Genomic DNA, 13,435 nt, shown 5'->3' with positions numbered 1-13,435 from the left:
CACACACTGTGGAGCCGGTCTGCCTGGACGCAGGTCCTGACGTAGCCTCTCTGAGCCTCAGTTCCCTCACCTGGGGGGCGGGGCTGATGGCACCTGGTTTTTCGGGTTGTCATCAGAATGAACGAGTTGATAATATGGAAAATATTTAGAACATACTATATGTTGGCTATGATGACAAGAGCCTGTTGGCGTTGGAGCATACGTATTTAACATTTGGGTTCATTTAGCAGGCAGTGGAAAGCTTACTTATCACTGGGGTAGATTATGGGGAAAGTGTGTGCCGTACTCTCCGCCCTTGAAGTGGCTCTATCAAGTTGGAGAGGCAGGGCCCTGTCATTTCACAGATAAGGGCGCTGTTTCGCGCTTGTCATCTCCTTCCAGAGTGTAGTGTGGTTTGTAAGAAATGCTTTTTAAAACGTTTGCCGTAGAGATTTCTAAATTTCTTCCTGGAGAAGTACAAGCGGCGGGTGTGTGATGCCGACCGGTGGGAGTTCATCAACGGCTGGTACGTCCTGGTGATCATCAGCGACCTAATGACAATAATTGGGTCCATATTAAAAATGGAAATCAAAGCAAAGGTAATATCTTAATATCTTTTGTTCTTTATATTTTTCTACGTGACCTTGGGCATTTTAAGGTATAAAATCCTATGGAGACTGGCTTGATTCTGGCATGATTCACACTCGTACAAGCGAGGCCTCCTCTGGCTCAGTGACTCAGGAAGGGAAAACGAGGAAGCTGGTGCACTTTGGGAAGTGATATTCCTGTGAATGCCTCCAGGAAACTCGGCAACACCTTCAGAATAGTAACTAAAGTTTGAGAAGATTGGTTATCTGGGCTTCATTTTTTTTTCTCTTTAAGTTGCAAAAGGAGCAGCTTACTCATAAACCAGTCACTTCCCCTGAACACACATGTCACGAGGCCGTGGTGAGGACCTGTGACTGTCGGGTGGTGGACAGATGGGGGTGAGGGCAGGAACACTGGAGCGACGCTAACGCCCCACACTTAGTACAGTGAGCTGATTTACCCTCATAACTAAGCCTTGACTCCTCCTTCTCCCGGCTCTTCTCCTCTCCACGCTGTGCTGGTATCAGCAGGTCTCACCCACTTCACCTCCTAACTACAGTGCCTCCCTCTTCTCCATCCAGACCACGCTGGCTTCCTTCAGGCCACCTTCTTCTCTGTCTGGACATTCCAGCAGCTTCCTCACTGGTTTTCCTACCTTCTGTCTAATATCCCTGAGATCCAACTACACCGCTGTCAGAATGGTTTTTCTGGTAGTGTCTATCTTGCTGTTGCAACCCTTTCTGCCTCCTGGGGCCTGCTTTGGGAGGAAGTGGGTTCCCCTAAGTGTGGCCTTCAGGGTCCTCGTCATCCAGCTCTGCCTCTGCTCCTTCTCTGGCTCTGACACCTCCCTGGAGGACATCGCACTAGTTCTCAGCATCACCTGTGCTCAGCCTTTGGCCACCTACCTGCGGTGTTTTCTCCCGGCCTGTCCTGCAGGCCCAGCTCCGTTCTGCAGTCACGCCTGTGGGAATCCCTCTGTGACAAGCTAGGCCCTGTGTCTTTCATTGCACTTAGCATATTAGAATCATGTTTGTGGCTGGGCATGGTGGTAATCCTAGCACTCTGGGAGGCCGAGGCAGGCGGATTGCTCAAGGTCAGGAGTTTGAAACCAGCCTGAGCAAGAGTGAGACCCTGTCTCTACTAAAAATAGAAAGAAATTAATTGGCCAACTAAAAATATATAGAAAAAATTAGCCAACCATGGTGGTGCGTGCCTGTAGTCCCAGCTACTCAGGAGGCTGAGGCAGAAGGATTGCTTGAGCCCAGGAGTTTGAGGTTGCTGTGAGCTAAGCTGACACCACAGCACTCTAGCTCAGGCAACAGAATAAGACTCTGTCTCAAAAAAAAAAAAAAAAAAAAGAATTGTGTTTGTGTGTTTTTTTTCTCAATCAGACCTGGAATTTCTTGAGAGTAGGAATTGTGTTAGCAAATCATGGTGGAGCTTTCTTTCAAAAGTAGCTGAATTGTATTGTTTGATATTTAGCAAACACCATTTGTTTATATTCTTTAATGCCTAGGTCAGTGATAAATGCAATTTCTGTTTCAGGATATTTGGGGGAAAAAAATCAGTTGAGCCAATTTAAGGAAGTGAGAAACACATTTGGAACTGTGTTCTCTATTTTTCTTCATTCTTTTTCTTTTAAAAAATTCTTAATATCACCTATAGGGGGCAGATAATTCATTCTTTACCAGTTAGTTTAAAGTGAGATTAATAAGGTGAGTGGAGTAGAATATTTTACTCATTTGTCTTTTTTTTTTCCATTCCTTAGAATCTCACAAACTATGATCTGTGCAGCATTTTGCTTGGGACATCTACGCTGTTTGTTTGGGTTGGAGTCATCAGATACCTGGGTTATTTCCAAACATACAATGTAAGCGTTGGACAGTGCTGCTACAACTGGGGCTCATTTCTTCTTTGGGTTCCAGTACCTAGTTTTCATTTCCCCCATTCTGCTGATTTTTTTTCAGGTGCTCATTCTAACGATGCAAGCCTCATTGCCAAAAGTTCTTCGGTTTTGTGCTTGTGCTGGTATGATTTATCTGGGTTACACATTCTGTGGCTGGATTGTCTTAGGACCATATCATGACAAGGTGTGTAGCACTAATTCTTCCTTCTTCACATTAGGCATGTGGGACCCTTAAAATGGGGTTTAGACTTACCCCCTTCCTTACTCTTCTGCAGCACATACCCCTGACACCAGGAAGCACATATCTGTGCATCCATTTTTTTTTTTTTTCTCTTGTCCTTCTCAGGATATTGAAACAAGAACTTTACAAGACTAGAAATCAGATATTATAGTTGTCTGGGACTGGCTTAAGGGGTCATGTATTGACAGAGTGATCATCAAATGAGAAATGTTTGGACATGAGTTCACTGTAGTAAAAATGAAAATTAAGTGAGGAAAATTTTATAAAATCTTTCTAATTTAAAGTATTAGGATTTTCATCTAAGTTAATTAAGAAGAATGAAGGTGGGTAAAGACCCTAGACTCTAGAATGCCTAGAATGACCATGTTTGGTTTATGATTTAAATGATTGATGCATCTTGTCTCTGCAGGTGGTTTTGATTATAGCATCATCGTGCTTTATTAAGATCAGTATCTGAGTTCTAAACTATTACTGAATTTCAGTCAGCATCATAATCTGAGGGACATCCAAGTTATCCTAAAATGTTCTTGTTTCAAAATGATATATTTAATTGGTAGATATATCAGGAAATGAAACCAGGTAGGCCTTGCTTTTAACCCCCCAAAATAAAAGGAGTTATTATATCTTACAGTTTTTCTTCCATGGGCCTGTGGCAGTTGGAATCATAGCTGCTAATACTGCTTGTGTGTTCGGCACTTTGGGGTGCATTTCCGTGTTCTCCCTCATTTAATCACCCCAACAGCCCAGGATACTGTTATCCTCACTGAGGTGCTCTGCAAGGAGAAAAGAGGTTAAAAATGTGAAGTATTGCCTCCAAGTTTGTATAACAGTTTAGCCTTAAGTTTTGATCTTGATAGTTGGGCTAACTAAAATGTGATCAAACCTGGTTTGCCAAACTGTTGACAAATGAGTAAGCTATACATGAATCTCAAACCTTCTGTGTTGTCCTGACAAAATAAAGCGTAGTAACCTGGCACACCCAGACTTTCTCCTCTTTAAGTGTCACACCTAATATGTCCAGAGAGAATTACTACTGTTTTTCTTATTTGAGATACTGTGTAATTAACAAAGAGAAAACCTCTTGGTTAATAGTAAATCTTGATAATCTTATTGCTCTTCAAATTCCATGTCACTCCTTTAAAAGTGACTCATGAGAAAGAGATTGTTCTTTGATATGATCTCTCTGATCAGGAGCACTTAACTGTCTTGGTGCCTAAGAAAATTTACATTTTTCTTTCTTACTTGCCTTATGCTCTGGAAGTTTTCCCACCTCTTTGTCACTAGAGGGCAGTGTTGTACCATCTGGAATAAATACTGAACCTGAGGATTTGGCTTTTTCACTGGCCCCAAGATTTCAGTACAAGTGGTCCTATCTCCTTTACACCTTCCAATCCCACCCCAATCTCTTCTACACATCAGTATTCTGGAACGTGCTCAGATAATGTTGCTTCAATTTTACTAGATGCCTACCATTCTCGATTGCTATTTGTTAGGCATGGTGCCCAAGCTCTTTACCTCCTTTGCTATGTTAACTCTCTCTTTCCCTTCTCTATAGGGAAATATTATTATCATTTTACAGAAAATAGGCAGCTTAATATAGTAAATAATTTTCCTGAGGTTACCCAAGTAGTAAACAGCAGAGATGGAATTCAAACCCAGGTCTGCCTGAACCCAGTACACATGCTTTAACTAATACCCTGTAGGGCTTTTCTTGGTATTGTCTAAAACAGATCATTGCAAAAGAACATTTGGTCTGACCCAAGAAGCAGGGTTGTACTTCTAGATCAACTGTGAGAGGAGAGCCACATAATCAGTCTCATTCTCTCGATGTGTGTCAAGGTTACCTCCTGGAAAACGAGGTTATTGGTTTTGTGAGCCTGACTGCATTTCCATATGTTCAATTCTGGCCTTTCAGAGGATCCAGGTGACATTGGGATGCTCTGGGCCAGCACTGTCCAATAAAAATATAATGCAAGCTACAAATGAGAGCCATGGGTATACGTTAAAATTTTCTAGTAGCCACATTACAAAATAAAAATAAGCAGATGAAATTAATTTTAATTATGTGTTTTATGCCTACTATATCTAAAATATTATTTCAGCATGTAGTCAGTATAAAATAGATATTTTACATTCCTTTCATTATAGGAAGACTTTGAAATCTGGTGTATATTTTATCCTCATAGTATGTCTCAATTTGGACTAGCTACATATCAGGTGTTCAGTAGTCACATGTGGCTAGTGGCTACCATTATGGATGTTGTACCTCTGACTTATGTTTCTCACTTAATGTCAGCCTTCCCTTTATCCTCCAGAAGAGTAGAGGGATAGGGATTTCTCTAAGTTTGCCTAGCAAGTATGTTCATAGCATCTGTAGCCAGGCTGATATATTGGGGAAATGCATAGTTGTGTTAATTCAGTGAGTGCATGAGTTAGTAGAGGGAGAGAACGTGAGTCCAGTTCTGGAATTTTCAGCTTTTGTTCTCTATATTGCTTCTTCTTTGAATCTGCAGTTAGAAAATTTTACTGCTTCCTGCCCCATTTCACACAGATTAATCCAAACTGTCGAAAACTTTCAGCTTCTGCCAGTATCTGTTGAATCAGAGGACCTTGAGTGTTACCTGAAGTCTTGAAAAGATGAGCCTTACAGCAAGTGTTTTCTAGGATTTTTAGAATCATGGCAACCTTGAACATAAAAGCCCATTCTTTCTTTAAAACAAACAGAAAAAACTCTAAAAAGGAAAACTATAATTTGACCCTGTTGTTTGCTTAGTAGCTGGAGTCCTCCAATGCTTTAGCTTCCTCTCTTCCTATTAGACATCTAATTTTTCAGTGGTTCAGTTGAAACGGGATAAAGATGCAGAAAGTGTCCTGCTCTTGTTTGTTCCCAGCACTGATGGATCTTGGCACGGTGCCCTTCCAAAACGTCTGGGCACCGAGGGCTAAAGATGTTGATGTTCTTCCAAACCTCATCTTGCATTATTAAATATTACTCTAATGTGGCTTTTACATTTCCAGACAACTTTATTTATTTATTTTTTACTGTGAGGAATAAATTATAGTTTTACATTGTCCCCATTTTACAAATGAAAAGACTAAGGCATTAAAAAATTGTTGGACTTTGCCGACGCCATGGGTAAAAGTTTGGCAGACCCTACGGTACATCTTCATGCTTCCAAAGCCTCTGGGTTTAGCCAAGCACCTCTCTTATTCAAAAGACCTGTTAGCCAGTTATAACATTTTACCTAAAAGTTGTATGAGGTTCTTAGCACCAGCTTTTGAAGCAAATTGTCATTGTCTGACATTAGCCATTGCAATTTATGTTTTCATTCACATGAAAGTTTTTTTGCATCAATCACAAAATTATCATTTGTGAAATGAGTGCTTGGGTTCTCACTGTGGTCTCAGAGAACCTATGGGGATTCTTATGGAAATACCCCTTCAATATTTATTAAATGTGACACACTAAATATTGTCAGCTTCCTCTAGACCAAGTTCTTGGAGGGCAGGGATGATGGCTTATTCCTCTTTATGTTCCCAGTGTCCAGCATGATGCACAGAACATGGGAGGTGCTCAGCAAGTCTGTTGAATGACTAAGAAACAGGGAGAGATAGCAGTGCCTGCTTTCCAGGTCCTTACGATCTCTTATAAACCAAAGCAATGCCCTATGAATGTGGTCATTTTAGACTGGAAGCACATTAGGACCTCACCTTGGATGAGGATGGGGTGTTTTTTAAGCTCACTTCTATTACGGAATTTGGCCACTGAAACTGACTATGGTTCACAGCCACTTCTTGTGGTACAAAATGATAGGGTGTGTACCAATCACCTAATTTATTGGGTCACTATTTTAACTTTTTGGTGTATTAAAATAATTCTCATGTACACAGAAGAGGGAGAGACAAAATTGTTATGAATAACATTAATGTTCAGGCAGATATTGTATTTACAGGGAAGTAAGGAATGAATTTGATCTGGGCTAATCCACTAGCTATTTGCAGTTCTGAAACCTGAAGCACAGGCCATTAGGGGTTCTTGAAACTAAAGAAAAGAATTGACTGGACTCCAAAAGAAACTACTGGAAATATGAATAGTGCTGTCAGGGTTGAAATTGACATCCATAGAAACCAGATTTAACTTCACTGTCTTAAGGCTAGTGGAGGGGATAGAAAATATTTACTTTGGGAACCGCCTGTCTTATTGTTAAATAATCTGCATATTGTTAAGTGATTTACTCAACCGGATGTTGCCTCCAGGTTTTGATGGGATTAGTGTAGTTCATCAGAATTGTTGCTGATGCAGAACTCTGATGACTCTTGTGTGGGGTGCTTTTGTATACCTTTTCCCTTGGCCACCCATTTTGCTTTGCCTGGTTCAGCCTTAGGGAGTGTTAAGACATGGTGTTTGCTGTCTAGCTGGGGTATAGAGAAGTGTGTATGATAAACAAGGAGAAGATCATCTGTAGTTTACTCTGTGGTTCTTTTTTTTTGAGACAGAGGCTCGCTTTGTTGTCCAGGCTTGAGTGAGTGCTGTGGCATCAGCCTAGCTCACAGCAACCTCAAACTCCTGGGACTACAGGCATGCGCCACCCTGCCCGGCTGATTTTTTCTATATATATCAGTTGGCCAGTTAATTTCTTTCTATTTATGGTAGAGACGAGTCTCACTCTTGCTCAGGCTGGTTTCGAACTCCTGACCGTGAGCAATCCTCCCGCCTTGGCCTCCCAGAGTGCTAGGATTACAGGCGTGAGCCACCGCGCCCGGCCTGCTCTGTGGTTCTTATGATACAGAGTACAGAGAAGGGACTAGAGCTACTAGGGCAATCTGTCTTGAAGTAGACTTTGAATAACTCTTGAACAGTGGCTTGATTGGACATGGAGAAGAGGAAGAAGAATATGCCAGGTGAGGAGAATAAATCTCATGAGGAAAAAACATAAAAATGGACCTGATGTTGTGGGAAGAGACGAGCACAGGGTGTTAACATTGATAGGAGGAGATGCAATGAGACCACCTGAAGGAGGAACTTATCCCAACCTTCTTGGTTCAGATTTTTATTTTGCATCCAGACTTTGTACGGTCTTATGTAAAAGAAAGGACCTAAAAGCCATCTTCTATGAAGTTTAATTTTACTGCAGCTTGGACTAGAGGGTGAAGAGGTTGGAGTGAAAAAGACTTCCTTGGAGCTTTCTGTAATAATCCAGATATCAGTATTGACAAGTGCTGACATTGGAATAGAGTAGAAAGGGTGGATCAGAGAACCATGTCATAGGAACAAACAGGCCTTAGGAGACTGAAGGGAGAGGAAGGTTAATGTGTTCAACACATAGTTTTAAGTACTTGATTATTTTGGAGTAAATGTTTCTTTGGTAAGAGATTAGAATTACAGAAATAGGGAAATCTGGAAGGAAAGCCCGTTTTCCTTAGTTTGTTGTCATTTTCAAGGAATGATCTGTTACATAACAGACATACTCTAAGTGTGAATAGCATAAGAAGATACTTATGTTAAGTAGGGAAAAAATCAGTATTCAAAATTATCAGATGGATACAACTACAAATATATAAAAAGTACATAGGGAAAAAATGAGAAATGTCAAGAGATTATCTTTGAGAGTGTGAAGGGGGGTTTTGAATAACGTGTTCCTACTTTTTGTGGTTTTCTAGCTGTCTTAAGATGAATAAGTTACTCCTACCACAAATGACAGCAATAACAACTTTAACAAAATAAGCTAACTAGGTACTATATCTCAGAAACTAACTTTGTTTCCCCCTTCTACAGTTTCAAAATCTGAACACAGTTGCCGAGTGTCTGTTTTCTCTGGTCAATGGTGATGACATGTTTGCAACCTTTGCTCAAATCCAGCAGAAGAGCGTCTTGGTGTGGCTGTTCAGTCGCCTGTATTTATATTCCTTTATCAGCCTTTTTATATACATGATTCTCAGCCTTTTTATTGCACTTATTACAGATTCTTATGACACCATTAAGGTAAGTAATTATCTATATTTGCTGCCAAAAAATTACTATAAATTCTATATAGATTAGAACATAGGAAAATATCACATATTTTACTTAAAATATTATAATTCTATTTAGATTTTGAGAATGTATAGACAACAGACTTTCTAGATACTGGAGGTTAGTTTTAAATATGCATTTGGGACATGGCCCTGTTCCTCGGATCAGGGTGGGTTGGTTTGGAGGTGTGGGAGGAAGGGGTAAGGATGGCTGGGTGTGGGGAATCGGGGAGTCTGGGCCGTGGGCTCAGCCCTGACAGATGCACCTGCCTGGCGGCTGCCTGGAGCCTAGGCTTTGAGTCAGTTTCAGTGATAAGGGGGTCTGCCACCCTGACAACTCTGCAATTATTGGGACAACTGACACTGGATGATAATGGCTACTTGTGTGGTACAAGTTCCCTTTAAATTATGAAAACTAAGGCTCTTATGGCTGTTTAGCTTCCTACTTTTTTAAGTTACCTGGTGAGTTCTGTATCATTTCAGACTGGGCCCGTTTAATCTGTAGCTTGAAGGAAATTCACTTCCTTAGTCCCGGTATTTTCACAGCAGATGGTGGTGCTTGGAAAATGCTGTGTGAGGGTCGGTGTCTGGCCAACCGGGGTGCCATGTCGGTGCCTTGGGGTGCTGTCCTCTGCTTAACACCTCCTCAGAATAACTCAGAAGACAGCCAGTCCTTTGCAAAAACTCCTGAGCACGTCTTTAGCGTGTGGGGAGGTTGGTGTTCAGGTGGGAATGGTAGTTGTCTCTAGAAGTAGGGATTGGCACGGAGAGAGAAGAGTTGTCTTTTAACACACCCCTCGCTAGCTGTTCCCAGCTTTCTTTCCAGAGTTTTCCTTTGGATTGTTCTCTATTCCCGTGGTTGCCCCGGCTTGGCATTCTGGGACTGACGGATTGATTCATCGTCTTTAATATTAGTTCTTGGATCTAGACTAGCAATGGGGGAGAGTTTTATTTTAGCAGAGGTGGGTTTGGTTTGTTGACAAAGAGAACAATTCTCATGCTCGATAAATAAGGTAACAACATTATGTACTTTTTAAAGAAATTCCAACAGAATGGGTTTCCTGAGACGGATCTGCAGGAATTCCTGAAGGAATGTAGCAGCAAGGAGGAGTATCAGAACGAGTCCTCAAGCCTCCTGTCCTGCGTCTGCTGTCTGAGGAGGTCAGTGGTGTGGCCAGTCTCCGTGCTCCTGAGACGGCCTGCTCTGTTGCCTTGAGACAGAGCCACTCCGAGATTAGCACTACATGCAGAAATCAGCTTATTGTGAGAAATAATTCATTCTTCTTTTTTTTTCGCCCCACTGAATTGGGTTTAAAAGTGAATTGTTTCTTATGAGAAAGAGTTGGAAGAAAGCTACATGATGCGATTGCAATCTCTCGGGAATATATGAGACTGTTAAAAGAGACATGAATTATGTCCCTAAAGTCAAGAGACTGAATTCTTAAGCGGCCAAAGTAAGAGGTCAGAGCTCTTGTTTTTAGAGGTGGAACTCTGGGACAGTCAGAGGTGTTTCCCCCTTTCACAGTATGGTATGGATAACCTTTCTTGATCAGAGCAGGGAATCTGCTTGAGAGGAGGCTGTCTGTGTGCTTGGTTGGACACGTGTGTTGGCAGCTCTGCCTTGGCCAGAGCGCCCGCCCTGCTGCTCATCTGCACGCTTAGGAAAATGGTCTGGACCTCGTGGATCAAGTGTCTCACATAGGGGTCTAGGGGTCAGATGAGGACAGTTTCTTAAATGTGCCTATGTTTGTTTTCATCTGAAGTAAGGGTAGAGGTTTTTATTATTATTATTATTATTTCAGGATATTATGGGGGTACAAACATTTTGGTTACATGTTATGACTTTGCCACATCCAGGGTAGAGGTTTTTAACTAAAAGTATACCCTACCCATTTTTTTTTTCAAAGAAGAAAATGTGAGAACATAATTGCTATTTAAAATCACAGGATGCATTTTTCTGTTAATCAATTCATACCTCATCTTGGGATTTGAAATTACATGATTAAGCATATCCAAAGAATGTCTGGTAAATATGAAATGAGGTCTTCTGAGAAGAGCTGTTTTCAAAATGACATTCTATCCTCTCAGAGCATTAAATTGTTGCTGTGGAAGCTGGGATAGAGGGAAATTAATTTTCCTAATAGACAGCCGCCCCCTCAGAGGTAGCCTGTATAAAGAAAGTCTGTCAAAGTTGCTTTTCTATTATATAGTTAACTTTAAGGGGGGAAAATTCACTGGAGAATGTAGTGGTGAATTCTGAAGAGTAACTAGTGAGTCTTTGGTGTTTGGACCTTGGTTTGCACCCCTTGTAGTCCTGGAAGGTTGTTAAATGTTTTCTTGTGCTGCCACATAGAGTGAACGAAAGATTTAAAGGGTGGACTAGAAGCTGTGATAAGATTGGATCCGGGTGGTGAGAAGAAGGAAGCAACATCCGCAGAGGGTTTGTTAAGGTGTGCTAGTCGAGGTGTGCTAAGGGCTGTTGAGAACAGATGCCTGGTGTGAAAGAGGGCCTGCCCACCCATCACGAGGAGTGAAAGAATGAAACAAAACAAGAGAGTCCACCAAGGAAATAAACTGAGAAACTAGCATGATGACAGTCTTAAACAACAACAACAACAACAAAACTCCAAAAACCCTAGCAGTGGCTGTGGACATGTTTGGCTAACAGATGGTCACAGGTGAAGTCAGCCAGAGAAGTTTCAGTGGAACCATCCGCCCAGAGCCTAGACCCCAAGGAGTTTGGATGGATGTTGCAGAGTGAATGGGGGTCGCAGGGCCTGATGGAAGGAAATGGATTGTAATGGGGCCTTGAAAACAAGTGATGACTTTGACTCATCAAAAACTCACTATACCTTGATGTGTTTAAAACCTAGGAACAGAAGGATGGAATAAAATTGAGAAAGGCTGTGAATGGAGAGTAAATATTGGAGAGGGACCTCAGTGAGGCAATGTGGGGAACACCAAGATTGAGCACTGCAGAGATTGTTGTCTTGTGTTCCCTGTCTGGTGACCATGACAGATGACACCATCTGCCCCAGCTCTGCCTCCTGCAGGGCATGGATGTGGTCACTTTTTCAACAAAGCAGTTCAGCAGGTACCACATGTGGATCCCCCTTTGGATTGTTGACAGAGCCTCTAGCCTGAGCAGCAGAACACCTGGGTTTTCATTTTGAAACCTGCCATTAACCAAGTGTGTCCCATGACCTCTTCCAAACCTCTTGGACCCTCCAGTGTCATCAGGGCAGACCAGATGAGCTCTGAAACCCCCTCCAGTTCTAAACTGATGTGGTTCTTTGGAGAGAGATGCTTGGTGGAAGAAATGCAGAATGAACCTTTGCTCTTCTTTACTGCAGTGAAGGAGAATTGGCTGTTCTAACCCATTGTGAGTTTTGGTTAGCAGAAGAGTATGGAAGCTCTTAAGAGATGGCCAGTTCCTCATAATTTGTTTCCAAAAGTGTCGACTCACACCTCAACTAGTGTAAATCACCCTTCCTAATTTCTCTTCCTCTTATATGTTTCACTCAACATGTCTATAACCTATTGAATGTAGAGTATTCCTATTTCTCCTCAAAGATTTTAAAATCATTGCTCACTTTTCTCTTTCCTTCTCCCCCTTTCTGTTACAGGAAAGGAAGCAGTGATCACTTGATGCTTATTAACTGAAGACCTTCTGCTAAAATCAATTAAGGTTCAGGCCTCTTTATCCAGTGGTAATATAGAGGGATGCCAAACAGCTTGGACCGGCAGTTCCAGAAGGACTATCTTATTTAATTATGCTGCAGAAGAGAGGACTGTCAGCTGGCTGACCACGACTGAAGTTCCAAAGTTAATTTTTTATAAACTTAGATGAAGAAGAATAGACCATGTGCTACTACCAGGCATTAGTGCAATTGCGCAGTGAAAATGAAATTCTCTATTAGTCTGTTAATTTATGACATGATAATGTTGGGGTGGGAAAAAAATCACATTTCAGAGTGTGCAAGACAGTGGTGTTTAAAGCCATGTATTTAAAGATATGTGTTTATTGTCACATAAGGATTTATTTATTTATTTTTTTTTTTTGAGACAGAGTCTCGCTTTGTTGCCCAGGCTAGAGTGAGTGCCATGGCGTCAGCCTAGCTCACAGCAACCTCAAACTCCTGGGCTCAAGCGATCCTCCTGCCTCAGCCTCCCCAAGTAGCTGGGACTACAGGCATGCACCACCATGCCCGGCTAATTTTTTCTATATATATTAGTTGGCCAATTAATTTCTTTGTATTTATAATAGAGACGGGGTCTCGCTCTCGCTCAAGCTGGTTTTGAACTCCTGACCTCGAGCAATCTGCCCGCCTCAGCCTTCCAGAGAGCTAGGATTACAGGCGTGAGCCACCGTGCCCAGCTAAGGATTTATTTTTAAATGTGATTCTTGGGAAAGGGCAATAAAATCCCTGGACATTCCACGGTAAAAAAAAAAAAAAAAAAAAAAAAAAAAAAAAAAAAAAAATGTGATTCTTGGGTCCAGAGACATTTGTTGATTCATGGTTGGCACAGAAATGAAGTTGGTTGCAATACCAACTTGTAGACTCCAAGCTAGAGAAACTATTAAGCCATTTAAAGATCAGACTGAAATGAACACAGCACCTCATGCAGTGGACATCTTTTGTGCTACTTCCCTGTGAATTTTCTTCAGCATGATATGAAGCAACTATTGGCACAGTCAGTGGGATGAA

General features: G+C 41.6%; 1 protein-coding gene across 1 annotated transcript in view; it reads left to right on the top strand.

Moving 5' to 3' along the window:
* MCOLN2 (mucolipin TRP cation channel 2) overlaps positions 1-13,130 on the top strand; it is a 45,407-nt gene extending 32,277 nt beyond the window's left edge. The window contains exons 9-14 of the mRNA XM_012747599.3: positions 429-578; positions 2,336-2,437; positions 2,535-2,657; positions 8,491-8,697; positions 9,766-9,887; positions 12,353-13,130. Of these exons, the coding sequence (XP_012603053.1) occupies positions 429-578; positions 2,336-2,437; positions 2,535-2,657; positions 8,491-8,697; positions 9,766-9,887; positions 12,353-12,389 (741 nt within the window). The 3' untranslated portion in view covers positions 12,390-13,130. The remainder of the gene's footprint in view (positions 1-428; positions 579-2,335; positions 2,438-2,534; positions 2,658-8,490; positions 8,698-9,765; positions 9,888-12,352) is intronic.
* The last annotated feature ends 305 nt before the right edge of the window (positions 13,131-13,435 follow it).

The sequence above is a fragment of the Microcebus murinus genome, chromosome 2 (assembly GCF_040939455.1).
Source record: "Microcebus murinus isolate Inina chromosome 2, M.murinus_Inina_mat1.0, whole genome shotgun sequence".
Taxonomy (NCBI): domain Eukaryota; kingdom Metazoa; phylum Chordata; class Mammalia; order Primates; family Cheirogaleidae; genus Microcebus; species Microcebus murinus.
Note: the sequence above shows the minus strand (reverse complement) of the source record. Positions and strands in the feature narration are given on the sequence as shown.